This window comes from Podarcis cretensis, assembly GCF_951804945.1.
Source record: "Podarcis cretensis genome assembly, chromosome: 13".
Lineage (NCBI taxonomy): Eukaryota > Metazoa > Chordata > Lepidosauria > Squamata > Lacertidae > Podarcis > Podarcis cretensis.
Genome location: NC_137182.1, coordinates 35,883,357 through 35,902,635, shown reverse-complemented (window position 1 = coordinate 35,902,635; position 19,279 = coordinate 35,883,357). Strand labels below are relative to the sequence as shown.

Sequence of the window (19,279 nt, the reverse complement as noted above, 5' to 3'; positions counted from 1 at the left end):
AGTGCTGATGTGAACAGCTTGGGGTCGGGGAAGGATCTGTGAAAAGTACTGATGAAGACAAGCACTGAGTTCTAAGGCAGCAATATGAGCACAGCCTTAAAAATAGCAGGGGCTTTTCCTCATCAGATCTAAATTGAATGGGTCAAACGCCAGAGGATCACAAGGAAAGGGTTTGTTGGCCCCTGTCCTCCACCCATTCGCCATATCTACATGGTCCTATAAAGTCCTTTCATCACCGGCTGATGCTGGAAGTGAGTCTGGCTGGGGGAAGGCAGTGCTGCGGCAGGAGAGATTGATCACCACCTCACCGCATGACATTTGGGTGTTTTAAATTGTACCCCGCTTTGTTTTAGGTCTTAAATGGGGCAGTTGCAAATGGGTCCCACATTTTCCCGCATAGTTTGTGCTTGAGTGGGTCTTTGTTTATGAAAAACAAACGTATTTCTGTTGCATGCTCCCCTCTTCTCTGAGCAACGAAACATTTCCAGGGCAGTGCTGTGGGGTTTTTGCAGCGTCAACCGACTAACAATGGGTGACCTGTCTTATTTCTCCCTCGTTGCCACCACCTGCTTATACGTCACCCCTCCAGACAGCAATAATGTGGTATCGTCAGGAAAGCAGCACAGAACAAGTAACAAAGCAGAATAAGACCCCCAGGAATGTACAATTGTTGTGTCAAGAACATGTCCACAATAAAACACCACGGGGTGGGTAGTAGCAAATGATATTTAAGTGTTGCTCTAAATTGAACAAACAAAGGTTGAGCCTTTTCTATTGTGGCATGTAGTGGAGAAAAGCAGCGGCGTTGCATGGTTTGCTGGTGCCCAGGGCACCTGCCAACAGGGGGGGGGAGGGGGCAGAGGGTGAAAAGAACCCGTTGCACCAGCCCAGCTCTCACCACCAGAGCCAAGTGGGTCTGTGCTGCACCACCAGCCCACCCATGCAGGGGGGAGTCCAGCTAGCCGACACAACCCTTGGTGTATGAATCCCCCCCCAGACACTGGCCAGGTAGCCATTCAGTGAGGGGCAGGGGATGTGGTAGTGAGGCCAGGCTGGGCTTTGGGGTCCAGAGACCCCAGGCGGAAGGCAGGGCGGGACAGGGATCCCTGCATGGGGGTGCCTGGTTCATGCCCCCTCAAAATTGTATGCCTGGGGCTACGGCCCCCTGACCCCCTCACGCTGCGCCCCTGGGGCAAAGGTCAAACTATCAGGCAGGACACCTGGATTCTCTGTAAGAAAATATGGTTTACAGGTAGTATTAGAAACTGAGATATGAAAGCTAGGAGCTAAATGGCACCTTAAACCTAGGTTATGGGCACAACAATGGAATGTCTAGGCACACTTTTTAAATAACAAGAATACAAAGCTGAAAATGAGTGGACTGCAGCTAAAATATTATGTTCATTTTTCACATGGTCTAGTCCTTCCCTCTGGGAGAGACAGCAGTTGGAGGGGGATACTGAGATAAGGCCACTGGCTGACTATTACGCACTCTCTATGCCTCTTCTGGCCACCCTCATGCCAGGGACTACTTGATTTCAGGAAATGGTAGACTTGATACATAAATGTGCTCAGATGCCCTTCACAGAGACGTGCCTTCCAAAATCCATCCCTCGGGTGAATAATAGGTATTGATTGAATTATATACTGTAATGGGTGAGAGTTTGAGTGTGTGAAAGGCTTCTTAGCACCAGGTTGCATGTTCACCCTCTGGAGTTGCAGTTGTGGAACAAGTGGAGGCGATGTCCTTTTCCTGCATGCTCAGATATCACCTCCAGGTCCATCTCCTGCCCCATTCCTTCCAGAGAGCCACGACTTGAGTCAGGGAAGTACTAATTTGTAAACGTTTGTTATCTAGACCTGCAGGATTTCTTGCCCTGAACTGAGTACAGTAACTGCAGATCAAAGGTTGAAGGCCCTTCCCTTGGTATGAAGGAATATGGTAGGTCAAAGCTTATCCTGGGCTGTTCAGGAAACACCTGGGTTTGCTACCTGTGTACACATGCTAAAGGGTTAAATTAGCTAGGGTGGAGACTGAGGTTCCATACCAGTGCCTTTGATAAAGTATCATGGGAGAGAGAGAGAGAGAGAGAGAGAGAGAGAGGGAGTTATCTCACACAATTTTAGCCAACTAGGGGAATTACTGCCAATTTAGGGGAAGGTCCTGGCTGGATGCCCAGCCAAAGCATACAGGAGACTTCAACTGGGGAAGCACACACCCTGCTCTCTCAATTTGCAATTCCTGGGTCAGGAACTAACTTCAGGAAACAAGAGGAAGACAGAAGAAAGGAGAGAAGTGCAGCTGTCCGAAAGGAGAGGAGAGCTGGTAGGTGGCCATGAAGTTTTACTCCCCTACTAGGATTTGGCCCAAAAGGAAGTAAAGGAAGCAGCACCAGCTCTTTGGGGGGGGGGGCGGGACAAGGAGTGGGTCATATTTGACTACAATATCTTTTGCTTCCAGGTGATGGATCTTGAATCAGGGCCAGGAGATTTTGACCCCACGCACCCCAAGCGAGCAACCCTGGAGGAGATTGAAGGGGTCCTTTTCCCCAATACATTACGCGAGCACTGGGGTACCATACAGGGCTTTAAAGCCCGACCTGACGATCTTCTCATCTGCACTTACCCCAAAGCAGGTAAAGGGGTTCATAAAGAGAGAAATAAGGAAAACTGAGCATGGCAGAGGGGAGATACTAAGGGAACATAAGGGATGGTGGGACACTGGATGAATGGTGGTGGTGCTTAATTTGAGCAGCAGCATAAAAGACAGTTCAAAACAAATTTCAATCACAAGACTATCATGGGTCCTATAACATACCTACCTGCAAATATACTAGGGGCTGTGCCCCTGCTTGCTTGCTCGCCAACCCCCTGCCATCCCCCCATTAACCCCCTAGAGCTTCCTCTTCCCACTCCACTACTAACTACTAAGCTTTCCCACTTTCCCCTGGCAGGGACCACCTGGATCCAGCAAATAGTGAGCATGGTTCAGCATAGAGGTGACCTGGAGAAATGTAATCAGAAACCCATCTATGAGCGGATGCCCTTCATAGACATGCCTCCTATGAAACCTTTAGTTTCTGGTGAGTAGTGGGTATTGTTTAACTTTTGGGAAGAGAGTGGTGAGGGTAGAGTGAAAGGCTTATCATCATGAGGCTGGATTGTGCCCTCTGTTCTTTCAGGTGTTGAACAGGCAGACCTAATGCCCTCTCCACGTATACTCAAAAGTCACCTCCCGGTTCAGCTCCTTCCTGCTTCTTTTTGGGAACAGAAATGCAAGGTCAGGATAATTCACCAGGGTGAGGTTGATGAAAGGGCAAGGTTTAATCTAAACCAATGTTAATCTCTCAGTTCTGTTGTTTTGATATTCTGGCATGAAGCCATGATCATGTGGAATTGTCACCAAAAGAGAGGATGCTTCAAGAGCACGGGTCTCTTCTTTTTGCCCTCATCATTGTCTTGCTTTTGCTTTTATCACAGAATAATTTCAGCTTCTAGACTTCGATATTTTGAGTAGTGGGCTGGCCTTGTGTGAATTTGTCCTTCCAGACCAGCTTTGAGCCTTCATAACCTCTTTCCACTAAAAGGAATTAAACACCAGCACAATCCACATGAGGTGGTTGGTGGGTTGGTGGTATGGCTGCTTCTTGTTTCATTCCACTGAGCAATGAATGAACGAACTAACACACACACACACACACACACACACACACACACTCCAACCCAACCCAAATAGTATTCTTAATAAAAATTGCATCACATGGGCTTCCATTTAAGAACCATCACTTCATTTAATGTTTAAAAGCAAGGCATAGGTAACTGCTGGCAAAATGAGAGGAGTACAGATTGGAGCTGAGAGGGTGAGCGAGAGGCCTGGCGCTCGGACTTCCCTGTCATCTTTTCTTTCGGATGTATTTCTGCAGGTCATTTATGTGGCCAGAAATGCCAAGGACAATGTGGTCTCCTATTTCCATTTCCACCACATGAGCAAGATAATGCCAGAGACTGGAACCTGGAATGAGTTTCTGGAGAATTTTGTTGCTGGGAAGGGTGAGTGGAGGAGGCGAAGAGATGGGAGGAAAGAAGACATTACCCGCAAGAGCCTTCCTAAGGCCAGGGAAAGAGACCAGGATCCCTGGGCTCAGTTTTCAGTGATGTGATGCGAACGGGCCTACTGAGATACCTGTTCAGTGCTGGTTATTGCACTCTATGCTACAATCCTTTTGGATGAAGATCAGTTTTTAAATTTAAAAATAAACAGAAACATAAATGTACCGCAGAAGGAGAAAATTATGTGAATCCACAAAGCCCCTCACTATATTCTTTCCTTGATATTAGGTAGAAACGGGGGGGGGGGTATTGTTTTTAATTTGTACTATGTTATGCATTTTTGTGTGATCCCGGGTGAAGGGTGATGTAGAAATATAATGTTAAAAATAATAAATAACTAAAATATAGTCTGTGCATCAGGACACAGGGAGGAAGATGTGAGACGAATCTGAGATGCCATGTTCACTTTCTACTGGTCCATTTTTTTTTGCAGTTGCCTGGGGCTCTTGGTCTGACCATGTTCGTGGCTGGTGGGAGGCCAAGGACCATCACCCAGTCCTCTACCTCTTTTTTGAAGATATGAAAGAGGTAAGAAGGTCTCTCTCTCTCTCTCTCACACACACACACACACACCGCAAAGACGGTACTTTCTGATGGCAGTGCCGCAGTCTAGCAAGAAACAAATGTGAGGGGGGCACTTAGGCGTTTCCAAAAAACGACATGCATCACAAAAAAGAGGACATTGATTTGCATACAATGTGGACATGCTGATGTATATGCATAGCTGCAAATATTTAAACAATTACTGTAATTTAATTAGCAACACAGTTATAACTCGCCATTGCGAGGAAGACTGTAATCAGGCGGCCTGTGTGTTTGCTTAGTCTGCTGTTCTGATGCTGTTGATGGGCATCTTCAAGGCCCCCGCTCTCCTTTCTTGTGCTTCTCCATCTTCCACCTGGACTTGGGCCAGACAGCCTTTCGGCTAGAGGACTGCCCCCTGTTAAGTAGGAGACACAGCCTCCCGAAAGCCAGGGAGGTGCCTTAAGGTAAACTATCACTAACAGGCCGAATCCTCCTTCCCATGTTGTCTTTCTCTCCTTAGAACCCAGCCCGGGAAATCCGAAAAGTGATCCAATTTATGGGCCTAGAACTCCCAGAATCAGTTCTGAACCAGATTGTGGAGCACACAAAGTTTGAGAGCATGAAAGCAAACCCGATGGCTAATTACAGCACCCTGCCCTCCTTTCTCGTGGACCATAGTGTGTCACCCTTCATGAGAAAAGGTGAGAGAAAACAGGTCTTAGGGGACCGTTTGGAGAATCTGCAGAATGCAGGAGGGGGAGGGAGTGTTGTCACATTCTAAATGGGGCAAAAGCAAAGTCCGGAAGTTATTTCTTTTTATTGGGGTTAGGAACTGGTTTTGGCTTCTTGTTCGACAATATCAGAAGTGTAGAAGCAATTGTCAAGCATGGAACAGGGGGCTGGGGAGATGAGAAATGTTATTTGTTAGGTGAGGTCAAACATATAAGGCCACCCTGTAAGACAATTAAATTACCAGGATCTGAAATTACCTAGTGGTTCTGCTCTTGCTAAGAGGGTAACAGTAAGACTCAGTAGGCTCAGTTTGCTTTGGAACATTTCCCAGGTGCTCTGCAGTGAACTGCAATTGTGGCAGAAGTTCAGGATCCCATAAAGACAGAGTATGAAACGCAAGACTGCTAGGAAAGGTGCCTGGCAAAACCAGGCTGTCAATGTTTTTCTTTTCTGACCTGGTTTCCCACCTGCAGGCACTGTTGGAAACTGGAAGAAACACTTCACAGTGGCTCAGAGTGAATGGCTAGATGACACCTGCGCTCAGTTACTGAAGGGCAGCGGCCTGAACTTTCGCACAGAGATATAAACGCACCTCTATGCTCCACATCAGGATTTTCACAACAACAGGCCTGGAGTGCTGACTTGACCTGCATTCAGTACAATACAGGAGGCCTACCTAAAATGAATTTTGTGGGAATGGTTCCTGTTATGTACTGAAGTTCTCACCCTGGGCCAGCAGGGGGATACTGTAGATAGTTATGCAAATAAGGGATCAAAAGTGACATTCAGTGATTGGATAGTTTTAGAAAATTGTTACAGTTACATTGGACTGGAACTCTATATAAGCAGGCTGACTGAACCCTTCAATTCAGTTCTGTCCTGGCCTGTGAATAAACAAGAGCTGTTTGAAGAATCGCTGTGTTGTCTGATATGTTCACCCACAACTTAACAGTTCCTGTTCCATTTTAGAATTTGTGGCTGTCCTTTGTTTGCTTTTGCAAAGTAAATAAACAAACAGGTTTGCTCTGTTGCCATGCTTGCTCTTCTCATGTTCAGAGAATAAGCCCTTACAGAACACAGATAACCCCTCCGCTGAAAGTGCTATTTTCATTGGTCAGAAATCCTCATTTCCAAAAGAGAGACCATAGGCTGGAGTTCTGGCTGTTCTGCTTGCCTTAGGGCAGGGATGGGGAACCTGCCTCCCCCCCGATGTTGCTGGACTACAACTCCCATCATCCTTCACCATTGACAATGCTGTCTAGGGTTGATAGGAATTGGAGTCCAACGTCATATGGAGGCCCAGAGTCTGTTTCTCTGCACTTTAACCCTCTAAATGGCAAGACAGTCTGTTGCTGGAGGATAAGGCCATGATGGAGAAAGGTGGGCAACGATTCCTACTTCCTTGCGTTTTTTGACAAGGATTGCCTCCTGTTTTCTCTGGCAGTCTTCAAGCAGAAAATCCACATTTCTCAACAGGCAGTGAGGCATCTAATCATAAGCCTGCATTTTTATTAAAGCTTATATGTTTGATCAGGGCCTGTATCTTAAAAAGCTTAATGATTTTCAAATATTTTATGCCAGGCAGAAGACTAGCTGCCTAGAAAAACCTTGGCAAGATATTTTTACTCCTAGACAAGGGGCCCCCCTGATTTATAGCAGAAAACAATTCTCAAAGTCGTAAAAAGGGAATTACAGGCTGACAGCCAAGGTTACACTGACCCTACAAATTAAGGGTTGATAAATAGTAAAATGAGCCATATCTTCTTCCTAAGGTTAAGAAGGTCAAGAGCAGTGAAAAAGCATCTAGCTGGCAGAAAGAGAACATTTTCTGGGAAGACTTTTCTAAAGCTGTTTCTTTCTTAAACTAAGATCCTTTTAAGATTTCTTTTCCTTTTAAAAGGTTGTTTATGTATTAAATATATTAGTTTAAATATAATTATGCAAAGGATTTAAGAAATGCTAGATTCTTATTTCATATAGTTGTAAGAGTTGTAACTATCCTGAAATTAAGTCAGCCACCAGCCAAGCCCCTTGCCAGACAGAAGACGCCAATCGAGCACTCCTGATATATGGTTGTCAGGCCTTTTGTTTAGAAACCTTCAAATGAAGGAGATCTCTCAATGTTGATGTGAACTCAATCCTTGACATATGCATAAGATAAAAATTCAAGATTAATTATCTGTTTTGGAAGGCAATAGGGCAAGGAGGGCAAGAGGTGAGCTGGTAATTAAGATTCCTTGTTGAGACACATGTAAGATATATTACTACTTATTTGTCATTTATAGATAGAAGAATATATAGCTTTTTATTTTCCATAAAAGGCAAGAGGAAATGGGTGTATCTTTTGTGATTGGTTCTAGCAAACAGCCAATAGGAATTTTAACCAGGCTGATTGGACAGAGGCAGCCACAGGAGGAGCAAGGGGGCTGGATTAAGGAAATATAAGTGCTGGCCAGAATGGCAAGAGGCCAGGCCAGAGCTTGGTAACCATATACCACTGTGCCTCATATTTATTTGTCTGACAAATAAATTATTATTTTAATTTCTCTATTGCTGCGTTGAATATTTCATTCCAGCTAAGCGTTAACCACAAGCAGGGTGCTACAGCAGAGCCCACTTGGCTCCCTTCCATGTATGTAATATGTAACCAGACTTACATAAAATTTAGAAGTACCTGTTAAGAGTTGGTGATACGACTCCACCTGTGAACTTTGGATTGCTTAGGAAATGGTCCCACTCATCTTTTTGAGCGCCTGGCAGACAACAGTCATGTTGGGGGCAAAAAAGGGTGGGGCGCCCCAGATTTGAAGGGTGCATTTAGATAGGACAGTATTGTGTGAGTTTTCCTGATTACAGTATAATGCTAGAACTTCTGCCCCATTTTCTGACAGTCCTGAACTGTGGCATTTGACCAATATATTGGCACGCTGCACTAAATTTTACTCACTCCAGTAGGTGTGGCACAACAGCAAACACCCATAAAAAATATTGGAGCAGTTTACAACAATTGCACATAAAACCATGTGCTAAAAAGCATATAAAAAGTTAAAATCTGCCTTGCCAACACCTGAAGATTTCCCTACAATGCCTCTCTCTATATATAAAATGACGGTTCAACGGCACACCTAGTAGTATATTTCTACAGCAAAGATACCTTGTTGAGGGTTTTAGTTACATAATCCTATGTTGAGGGGAGGTAAAGGTAAAGGACTCCCTGACCATTAGCTCCAGTCGTGACCGACTCTGGGGTTGCGGCGCTCATCTCGCTTTATTGGCCAAGGGAGCCGGCGTACAGCTTCCAGGTCATGTGGCTAGCTGACTAAGCCGCTTCTGGCAAACCAGAGCAGTGCACGGAAATGCCGTTTACCTTCCCGCCAGAGCAGTACCTATTTATCTACTTCCACTGCGTGCTTTCGAACTCCTAGGTTGGCAGGAATGTTGAGGGGAGGTAAACCCATGAAAATCAATGGACTTTTAGCCTTGCTTAAATCTGCATAGGATTGGAATGTGAAAGGCGGTTCAACAGGTGTAGCGCTCCCCACATCTGTTTGTCGGGGAGAGCTGCACCACACGAATCTATGCTATTCCTTCAGCCTTTAAAAAGTAGCCCCACCACGCTAAATTTGTTTTGGGGACACCTGTCCCTGCCTGGTTCGAGCTTTCCACGTTCGCGTCTATTTCCACGGGTATTGCCTCTTACACCGAGGTTATTGTCACCCGCAATCGGGAACCAGAAGTTTATGCAAACAACTATCACGACTGAACCCACTTTGGGTTTCGCTCCTCGTTTGATAGGCGCCTCAGGCCGCGTTGCCCCATGGGAACTGTAGTGTCGCTGCGTACACGTGAGTACACGTGAGAGCGGCAACGTCTGCGCGGCTTGACTACCTGCTGGGCGCGATGTCTTATGGGAAAGACAAGCCCCCTCTTCGCGCACGCGCGCGCAGTGCCTTTCGGGAGCTGTAGTTTCCTCGCTTCCGCTCCGCTTCCCAGGCTTCCTTGCCGTTTCCGTTGGCTCCTGGCTCTCCGGTAGCCATGCCTGGGGGCAAGGGTGGGAAGCCCCGCGAGGCCGCGAACCCGGTGGCCGCGAGCGTGTCTGAATCCGTGACCGAGCGGGTCCTGCGGGAGGCGCACTCGCTTTATGTGCATCCGGGTCATGGTGAGAGTTGGGGATGGGGCAAAAAGATGGGGGGGGGGTCTTCCTGGGTCAGGGGGTGGGGGGCGTCTGAAGGGTTGCGTGGGGTGTGTGTGTGCAGGAGCTAACCTTTCCCCTCCCCCTCCCAGGGCTGGTGTCCATTGGGGGGCGCCTGGGCCTGACTCTGCTCCCACCACGCCGCAAAGTGACTGTCATGGTGATGGGCAACCACAGCGCTGGCAAGAGCAGCTTCATCAACTGGTGAGCTGAAGAGGGATATACAAAGGAGGGCAAAGGGACTCATAGAAATGGTAGGGTTGGAAGGGACCCCAAGGGTCATCCAGACCAACCCCTGCAATGCAGGGATCTTTTGCCCAACGTGAGACTCGAACCCACAACCCTGACATTAAGAGACTCATTTTCGGCAAACCCAAGTGAGCTGGAAGCAGAGTAGCGTGTCAAGGGATGTGTTGGCATGGGTGTATGCAGTATCAAATTTACGTATAAGCTAAACAAGCTATAGCTTAGGGCCCCACTCTCTTGGGCTCCCAAAAAAAAATTAAAGGAAAAAAACTACTGGATGTACATTTCCAAAATATAAGATAAAAAACCAAAAACCTACATACAGCAACAGTGGCAAATGGCTTTAGATACCTGTTAGGTCCTTAAATTACCATATAGCATATATTCAACACGAAAAACAGTGGCAATTTGTTGTTGACAAAGGACAGCTGGACATATAAAGGGCCCCATTACCTCCAGTAGCTAAGGGCCTCATCAAACCTAAATCTGGCCCTGGGTGCATGGCGCTCTGGGGAAATCCTATGGGGTTTGGTAGTGGTGCATTTCAAGTCTCTGCCAAACTTCCAGTTCAGCCCCCCCCCCCAAGTGTTTGATGACTTGAGGAAGGTTTTGCTGCTGAATAGGAGGCATTGGGGTGTCTGGAGGGCTGTTAGGGTGGTTTCTTAACACTGATACATAGTAATAAAACGTACAGGTGTCATTTTGTGGAACTCTTTGGTATTTATACAAGATACATTATGCTATGAATTATTGCTAGTTGATGGGTTGGACAAGACATTCTGAGTACCAGAGGGTTGGCATTCATACTGGCTGGTTTCAGTATGCAAAGAGAGGGCTATAATCTACAAGATACCCAGGGTAGTTTTGTGGTGGGAATGGGATCCAATGACATTTCCATCATTCAAAAGCATCTTGCTCCCTTCAATCTTTTCCTACAGGTATGTTGAGGAGCACGTTCAACGAACCGGTGTAGCTATTGAGACTCAGGGTTTCACCTTCATCACTAGTGGAAGGAAGCGAGAATCTCTCACGGTGAGAATTTCCTTTTCTGATTCACAATACTCCAAGAGAAAATGGCTGCCTTCCTACAACGTTCTGGACTGAGGATATAGAAATTACTGATATCAATAGGCAAGGAGTTCCTAAGTATAGGTGATGCCACACTCATAAAGATTGATTCCTTGTAAAAGTGTAACAGCATCAGTTCCACTTATATAAGCAGTTGAGTGGATAAGGCGATCTGGAATAACTGAAGAACTTAAATAATGAATTCACAATTAACATATAGGATGGACCTATGGCCATGATTTTGTCTGATCTTTTCAATAGCGTCTGTACTGTAGTACAGTATCCTATGTTCTAACCTCTTCTGTTCCCCCCCCCCTCTTACAGGGTAATGCCACACTCCATCTGTACCCCCATTTCCAGGCCTTGCAGAGTTTCAAAGGTTAGTTGCAAACAATTAAGAGCAAGGAGTGGACCTCTGCATTAAATGGTGACATGAATTGGATCAGTTGTTCCTTAAGGCAGGCAACTGGCATCTACAGGATTTGTGGGTGGCTGTTGAAATCATGCCATCAAGTCATTGAGATATGTGGTGTTGTGGAACTCGGCCACCTTGAGTTACATCACCACAGTGGGTAGAATGATTTGGAGTACGGTGTTTGTTTTCAGGAGAGGTAAAGAACAGACACAGTGCTTAGCATCTGTCAGTGGTAAGAGCCTACTTCAGAGTCTTAATTTTGCCTCCCCTCTTTCTTTTAGGTGTGCCAGAGTACCTGAGCACTGAGATCTGTACCTCTAAGCAGAAGCAGTTCCCCCTGGTCACTTTCCTTGACACGCCAGGCTTGGTGGACGGAGACATGAAATATCCTTTTGATGTGGAAGGGGCACTTATCTGGTTTGGTGAGTGTAGCAGTGTGGATAAACGGAATGGAGTTGTCTCCTGCTGTAGATTCTCTTAATGAATTCCTCTTTTGGAGGCATTATGCCTCTGAATACCAATTGCTGGGAATTGTGCTCGGGTTCAGCTTGCACGCTTCCTACAGTGATCTTGATTGATCATTGTGAGGACTGAGTGTTGGACTAGATGGGGCTTTGGCCTGATCCGGCAGGCTTTCTTTTTGTTCTTAATCCAGAGCAGAGATGAGGAACCTGTAAGCCTCCAGGTGTCACTGAACATCAACTCCCATTATCCCTTACCATTGGCTGTGCCAGCTGGGGCTGAAGGGTATTGGAGTCCAGTGATACCTGGAGGGCCACATTTTCACCATTCTGATCTAGAAAAAGCATTGGGAAGAACTGTTATTCTGGATCAAGCTAGTATTCAAATGAAAATGGACCTGTGTGGGGACAACTGGAATGGAGGTATAAAGAAAGGAAACTCTGGGGTACAAAGATGTGGTGGTGGTTGGAATCTGGAGGGGAAATTGATTTTTTTGCTGTTTTCTTTCCTAATTAGGTTTTTGCTGCTTTTTTATAATTAGTAATAAGTGTCTTTGGGAGAATTTGTGAAAATATCTTTGCAAGTGATGATAAAACTTTGTGGCAAGAATTCATAGAGAAATGCTGCATTGCCACAGTGGCAGTAGGGAGAATATTTTAGCATGAGGCATCTTTTACTGTAGATTAACTCCCTTCTTCTGCCATTGTCTTGCTTCCAGGCCAGCTCTGCGACCTCATCCTGGTCTTTTTTGACCCCATGGGACAGGCCCTTTGCAAACGCACTCTCAACATTGTGGAGAACCTCAATGAGGGGCACGGAGACAAGCTGCATTTTTACCTCAGCAAGGCTGATGAGGCGGGTGCAGAAGGTGACAGACAGGTACTCACAGGGTGAGGTTGTCTTGGGGATAATGATCAAAAAATGGGAGACAGAATGTCTGTTTCAGTAAGGGAAGCAGCCTAGAGCAGCACAAGGTCTTTCCCTTTTTTTTTTCTTGATTCTGATCTGTTCTCTTTCCTGACAGAGGGTGCTGATGCAAATTGTCCAGGAACTCTGCAAGCGCCCAGGCCTCAATAAGTGTGGGTTTGATATGCCCACAATCTACATCCCCAACTCCAATAAGGTGAGTGGCAACCCTTTGCCATTTCAGAGGTGAAGGGTAAGCCTCCATGAAGTAAAGTTAACAAAAAGGTGGGAAGCCTTGGGAAGGGGGAAGAAAATAGGCAAAACAGTTGCACCTTGGTGTGTTTGAGAAAAGTGAGATTTGCTAGGAGGATGTTGATGGGCTATGAATGGTGGTGTGTGTAACCAGCCTAACACTGTCCCTCAGCCAAGCCGGTGCGTTAATCAGATTGAGGAGATCTGCCGAACCATCGAGAAGACAATCAGCCAAACTGTGCAGCACACACTCAACGCTTTGGAGCGGGACTGCCACCTCATCGTCGAGGCCACACAGCGTTTGCTAGAAGAGGACAAGTAAGAGCGCGGCATTGTGGGAAGTGAATGATTAATGTCTTGAACGTTGCCATATTCCTCATAAGAGCTGAAGCTGCTTGTCAGTCTGTGAAGGGGTGGGCTGTGCGGAGCAGTTGGCAGGGAGCAGGGTAGCGCATCAAATCACAGGTGGAAGAATGGAGTGTGAAGTTTTTATGGGATGAAAAGGCGGGTTAGCAAGCCCACCTGGCCGCCCTGAAGTGAAATGCATGTGGGAGGGACATTGAGCAGTTAATTAATGTGTGTTTGGGGCCGGAGAGATCTTCTCTAGAAATTGTGAAAGAGATTGGAGAGGAAATCAGGAAATAGACATCTATGAGTGCATTAGGGGTAGCAGGATTTGAGTGCTTGAGACATTGTAGTGGTCTTCCTCGTTCCCAAGTGTGTGTGTTTTGCTCTTTTTCTCTCCTCTCTATGTGCCCAGTGAGGCCAGAAACAGCAACTTCCGCGCTCGTTTCCGGGGAGCGCTGCTTGGGCTAGCAGGCTGCCTCCTGCCCATCTTTCTCCTTGTGACCTTGCTCTTTGGTACAGCCTTTGCTCGCCAACTCTGGACTTTGGTATTGGGAGAAGAGCAAAGCCAAGCATTAGAGCTGTCCATGGTGAGTGCTTTTTTTTTTTTTTTGCTTAAAGGTAAAGGTAAAGGTACCCCTGCCCGTACGGGCCAGTCTTGACAGACTCTGGGGTTGTGCGCCCATCTCACTTAAGAGGCCAGGGGCCAGCGCTGTCCGGAGACACTTCCGGGTCACGTGGCCAACGTGACATCGCTGCTCTGGCGAGCCAGAGCCGCACACGGAAACGCCGTTTACCTTCCCGCTGGTAAGCGGTCCCTATTTATCTACTTGCACCCGGAGGTGCTTTCGAACTGCTAGGTTGGCAGGCGCTGGGACCGAGCAGCGGGAGCGCACCCCGCCGCAGGGATTCCTTCCCTCAATTCAGCTTCCCATTGCTCCTCAGTGCCCCATAATCACTATTTTCCCCCGTGCTTTCTCAGGATGCTCCCCAGTTAAGCTCCATTACACTTTTTATGACTGGAGCCATGTATTATCCACAATTCTGTGCCAAGTGTAAAAGTTACATACTATAGCTGAATCTCTGCTTTCATTTGGAGGGGCAGGGGAGAGGAGAAGCCATATTTTAGCTTTCATGTATAAGAGTTTGAAAGTAAGCTTTTAAAAGGAGCAATTAGAAAATTGCCATTCTTTCCTCACTTGTGCATCTCTGGAGGGTGGAAGAAATAAGTCAGAAGGTTGTATCCAAGCTTTACCCAGACTAGACCCACTGAAAATAATGGGGGAAAAAGAAAAAAAGAAAAGAATGGACCTAAGTTAATAGTACACATTATTTTTAATGGGCATCCTTGGAGTGTGACTCACTGGATATACCCTGTAGTCACAAATGCTAGATAAATTAACTTTGATACAGATAACTATGGCTGTGTGCTGTCTATAATTCTTCCCCTATGCAACATGGTTGCAGGATTCAGTGCAGTAAGAATCCCAGTATTCTTTCTTTCTTTTTTCTTAAATAAGAAAACTGTTTTTTTGGGGGAAAGCAACTGTGGTTCTTTAAAAAGCAAACAAAAAATTTGGGCAGCGTCTAGATAGTAGAACAGTTGATGATTAATATAATTAAAACATGCATACTTATATTGCTTATTTTTTGCAGGACACAGAATTTCAATTTTGTCAGTAGGAAATTTGGATTGCCTTGCCATAAAATGTTTGGATTTTTAGTAAAAAAAATATTTAAAGCAAATAGTATGTGAGCTCTTATGATTTCCTCTGTGAATACAAACTCTTGTGTCTTACACCCACTATCTTATTTTCAGCGTCCAATTGCTTCCATGTGGAGCCTTGTCCCTGAAGAGCAAACCTTAACAGTATTCTTTGGTCTTCTCGGCCTCTCAATTCTCCTCCTGCTCTTGGCCAGTTACACTTTCAGGTAAGAAGCTCTCTCGGCTTACCGCTAAGGGAGCCTTGTGCAGAGGAGACATGCACCACACTAACATATCCCTCCTCCTTTCTTGCTTAGGACAAAGCCCACTCTCTCAAAGAAACAGAAGCGGCAGCTGGAGGACAGGCGAGACTACGTAGTGGACGTGGTGCTAGAAAAAAAGGTTGACAGCTTTGGGAATTTGGTTTGGAGTTATGACACGGGGCTTGGCATCTGTGCCAAAGGATCATGGTTAGGAGAGGCAGGGTTCATGACTCCTGTGTGGGATTCTGGGTAATGGTAGGTTGGGGATATCCTTGCTAGGAGAAGGGGCTGGCCAGTGTATCAGCTTACAACTAATTCTGTTTTTTCTGCAGAGACAGCTCTATGAGGAATACCTTCGCCAAAGCATCGGCGAGCAGGACCTGAGCTGAAACCCCTCCCTAATGGATTCAAAGAGACTGCCAATCCCCTGCCATGTTAAAATCTCTCCCCTCTGAGTCACTCCAGAGAACAGAGATTTGTACAGCAACTGTGAACCGTCCTAAGGGGCCAGGTTTTTTTTTTAAAAAAGCCACTTCATGGGCTTCCAATTGACTTGGCATCTGTTCTACACAGGTCAACTCCTTGTATTTGATTGGATAGGAGTGGGCGCCCTGTGTTCTTCTGAACTGGGATCAATCACACCAGTGGTGCCCTGTGTCTGCACTTGTTACAAGTCCTGCTAAGGCTGCTACACTTAACTTTTAATGGGATGATGCCTCTAGCCTTTTCTGTGGCCTCATGAGGGAGCAACAGCAGCATTGCCCAGCTGCTTTTTGCACCTGATTGAACTATGTCACTCCTAAATAACCAAGTTTTTAATTGGCAACACTATAAGCTGATAATGCTTTTACTGGCTACTAACATCATTTTCATTAAGATGGGGACCACCTGTCTTCATGACCCTAATTGGTACTCCCCTCCTTTGGCAATGCATCATCTCTGCATCACTGCCACCTGTAACTAGCCTTGGCCCATCCACTGTCCCTTAGGATGACTTTTGTCTCTGTTAAATGTCAAGTTCAGTGTCTTCTTCTTATCCTTTGGCAAGCAATACCTCATACCTCTGAACATCTCTGAATGTTGCATTAGGATACTTGGAGATGCCCATGTCATCCTCCGTCTCACACTACGAAGTGCCTTCAACTGATACCAGCTCTTGAGGGGAAGTCGGGACATTTTTGCCGATAACCACTGTCCTCTCGTTCGTTCTGCAGTCCTACCTATGCCGATACTTAACGCTGTGAATTCTCACCATAACTGCATTTTTAATATAAGCTATACAGTCTCCAGCACTCATTGTAGCATACTGGGAATCTCATCCCACACATCTAGTGGCACCTGTCTGGAAAAAAGGGCTGTCTCAGCTAATTTCCCTATATGGGTCCCTCAGCTGCATTCATTGATTCTCAGACATCTCTATTGTAGTCTCTGTATCTGTGCCTCATGAAATGGCTAAAGATGGTGTGTCCATGAGAGACTGATCTTTCCATCTGTTTTGAGATACTCCACATATTGGGGCAAGTGACAGTAGCAGTAATCAATCATGTTGTGAGGATCAGAATCTTTTCAATGTAGAGGGAGCTATTTTTCTCTAATCCCTTGCTTTAAGAGACTTGGATGTAAACCATGATCCAATAGAAATGGCTTAATTTGAGTTTCTAAATTGCCCTCACAGCTGCACAAAAATGTTACAATTGGGGTTATAACTTCTCAAGCCCTATCCCCAAATGGGATTGTGGTGGTGCTAGTCAATGGAACAGGGGCGCAAGAGTTCAATTTCAATCGTCTTTCTCTCCCTACAAACAGAAAATAGCCCATGGTATGTATGCCAACTACCAACTTCCAAGTTTGTCAAGAGATTGCTTTGCTTCAGGAGAGGAGAGGAGCCAGAATTTATGGCTGTGTCGCTGCTAATCGGCTCACCATTTTGGTTCCTCCCCACCACTTTCTGAAGCTTTGTGTCTTTTGTTGGTACAAACTGATACTAAGGTGGTGATGGGGAAGAGGAGGGGTGTAGCCTGAAATTCGTAAAATATACCCATTAGAAGCTGTTTTAAAATTTGCTGGTGTGAACCCCTTGCCTAGGGCTTCAGTAAAACAAGTTTCTCTTTCCACAATGTGCTCCAGCAAACATTACCACTAAGGGTGGGTGTGGGGAGGATGGTGCATTTAATAAAGCTCGCTGTAGAATTTGCCTTGGCTTCTTTTTTTCATCCAGAAGCTTTTAGTCCTCACATGTAGCTCCTTCCCCTCCTGGTGTTAATTTCTGCTTTTTCCTCATGTTTCCTGGCCCAGCTCCATTCAAATGAGTGTCACAAGAAAACAGTCATGCATCTTTATTTAATCTAGAAAGTACATTGGTTTGGGGTGTGCAATCTGAATATATTGCCTTCCCCTCTCCCCTTTCTGGTGCTCTGTGGAAGCAGCTTTTCTATGAATTCATGCTATCCACGATGATTTTCCCAGTTTCACTACTTGTAGATCACCAGCTACCACCCCAAAATTGGGAAAAGGGCAAAGACTTTTACATAGGCAATTAAATATCAGTAAGTAAACGGGTGAAGAGTTTCCACCCCCAGGCAAGATATTAAAATCTGTATATTGTTTATTTGATACATTTGTATATCAACTGTATATAACCCTTTGTAAATTTACCTCAGGGCAGTTTGCAATACAATTTTAAAAACCCAAACCCAAATGAAAAGGCTTGGAAGGTTTTATTTTCTAACTGAGCTTAAATATGCATCCTTCCATTGGCCTTTATGAGGTGTGAGGGATGGCTGCTGTGGCCGTCTCTTCCTCAGTCTCATCCTCAGTCTCATCCTCGTTGGTTTTTGGGCTGGGCTGCGGTCATCCTGACCTCCTTCAGCGTCACTCTCACTTGCTGCGAGCAGTAGACCTTGTTCCTCCCCAAAAGAAACCACCGTTGCGTGGTGTTCAGCTATCTCCGTATCGACGTTGCCGTTGTGTCCAGAACCTGAGTATTGTGACCAGACTCAGAGCTATAGGGGGGAAAGTGAGGGAAAGATTTGTGAGCAATGCACACCACAACTTCCTGCGGCCAATGTGTGTGTATTAGCTTGACACCTGATCCACACCCAGTAGTGAAAAGTGAAGGGATTTTAAATATGTATTACCCTAAATTTGTACCACTCCCATTGTTTTTGATTATGTCTCTTGCCTCTAAATAAGGGGCAGCCCCTTTTTTTATATAGTAGACATCTTGTTCATGTAAGTGCAGCTGTTTTGGGTGGTATCCTTTCATTGGCAGAAGGACAGCCATTTTGTTGAGCCTCACAGAGGAGGCCTCTCACCTGTGTTTTTCATTTCTTGGATGCTGTCCCTTTCCGTTTTTGCTCCGTGCGTTGCAGCTTCAATACTATTTTACGTTCATGGCCCCCAGGATTTGGGCGGTTTGTATGATCCTCCGCCTCTTTCTTGGAACGACCTTTGCGGGAGGAGCCACCTGGTGGAACCAAACACAAGTTAATAGTATTCTGCATCACAGGCAGTTGGGACTATAATTTCCCCAAACAGCTAATTATTTTGAGGGTGAGGGTTGGCCATGCACTAGTTTGCATCTGCTTTATGTTACTAGGGGTAGGGATTCTGCTGCTTTTAGCTAATGCTGATTTCACCACACACCCCAGCCTAAGAAGCAGGTTTCTTCCAGAGAGGTGAGCTGCCGTGGCTTGTCCTTTGCATACACAGTTTTCCTGGATGAAGCAAAGCTGTGACTTAAGTCCTTTAACCTTTTCCCTGGGGTCTTTTTTTTTTTGCTACTCGAAATCATACCTTCTAGCTTTTCCATGGAGGAAAAGACTTGAACAGGTAGAGGTGATTCATGCAGCTACAGTAGATCTTTGCTAGTCATCTTGTGAGTCAGGCACTACCAGAGTGATTCATATTTATGCATCGCTCTGTTTGTGAAGAGCGTTCAGATGGTAACTTGGGGCTGTTTGTTTATAAGGAAAAAGGCACCACATGACTGACCCACAACATCCTGGGATGCCTTCGCTTAGTCCTGAGTTGTTAACCCTTTGACATCCTTTTTCCTC

The 19,279-nt window shown here is 45.8% G+C and overlaps 2 protein-coding genes across 2 annotated transcripts; both read left to right on the top strand.

Moving 5' to 3' along the window:
* Positions 1–2,136: 2,136 nt before the first annotated feature.
* On the top strand, positions 2,137–6,397 carry LOC307201477 (sulfotransferase 1C2-like). The gene is made up of 8 exons (XM_079950736.1): positions 2,137–2,326; positions 2,462–2,636; positions 2,955–3,083; positions 3,183–3,280; positions 3,924–4,050; positions 4,544–4,638; positions 5,156–5,336; positions 5,841–6,397. The coding sequence occupies exons 2-8, from the start codon at positions 2,465–2,467 to the stop codon at positions 5,951–5,953; spliced, it is 915 nt and encodes a 304-aa protein (XP_079806862.1). The 5' UTR covers positions 2,137–2,326; positions 2,462–2,464; the 3' UTR covers positions 5,954–6,397.
* A 2,932-nt stretch (positions 6,398–9,329) lies between these two features.
* Positions 9,330–17,415, top strand: LOC307201719 (uncharacterized protein). Its single transcript, XM_079951047.1, has 12 exons — positions 9,330–9,526; positions 9,652–9,763; positions 10,744–10,837; positions 11,198–11,252; positions 11,570–11,710; positions 12,469–12,629; positions 12,775–12,873; positions 13,081–13,226; positions 13,669–13,843; positions 15,073–15,185; positions 15,276–15,360; positions 15,554–17,415. The coding sequence occupies exons 1-12, from the start codon at positions 9,403–9,405 to the stop codon at positions 15,608–15,610; spliced, it is 1,362 nt and encodes a 453-aa protein (XP_079807173.1). The 5' UTR covers positions 9,330–9,402; the 3' UTR covers positions 15,611–17,415.
* Positions 17,416–19,279: the final 1,864 nt, after the last annotated feature.

Coding starts and splice junctions, on each gene's coding strand:
- LOC307201477 (XM_079950736.1), top strand. CDS start 2,465: ATGGATCTTGAATCAGGGCCAGGAGATTTTGACCCCACGCACCCCAAG. Junction 2,637..2,954: donor CTGCACTTACCCCAAAGCAG/GTAAAGGGGTTC, acceptor TTCCCCTGGCAG/GGACCACCTGGATCCAGCAA. Junction 5,337..5,840: donor GTCACCCTTCATGAGAAAAG/GTGAGAGAAAAC, acceptor TCCCACCTGCAG/GCACTGTTGGAAACTGGAAG.
- LOC307201719 (XM_079951047.1), top strand. CDS start 9,403: ATGCCTGGGGGCAAGGGTGGGAAGCCCCGCGAGGCCGCGAACCCGGTG. Junction 9,527..9,651: donor TTATGTGCATCCGGGTCATG/GTGAGAGTTGGG, acceptor TCCCCCTCCCAG/GGCTGGTGTCCATTGGGGGG. Junction 12,874..13,080: donor ACATCCCCAACTCCAATAAG/GTGAGTGGCAAC, acceptor ACTGTCCCTCAG/CCAAGCCGGTGCGTTAATCA.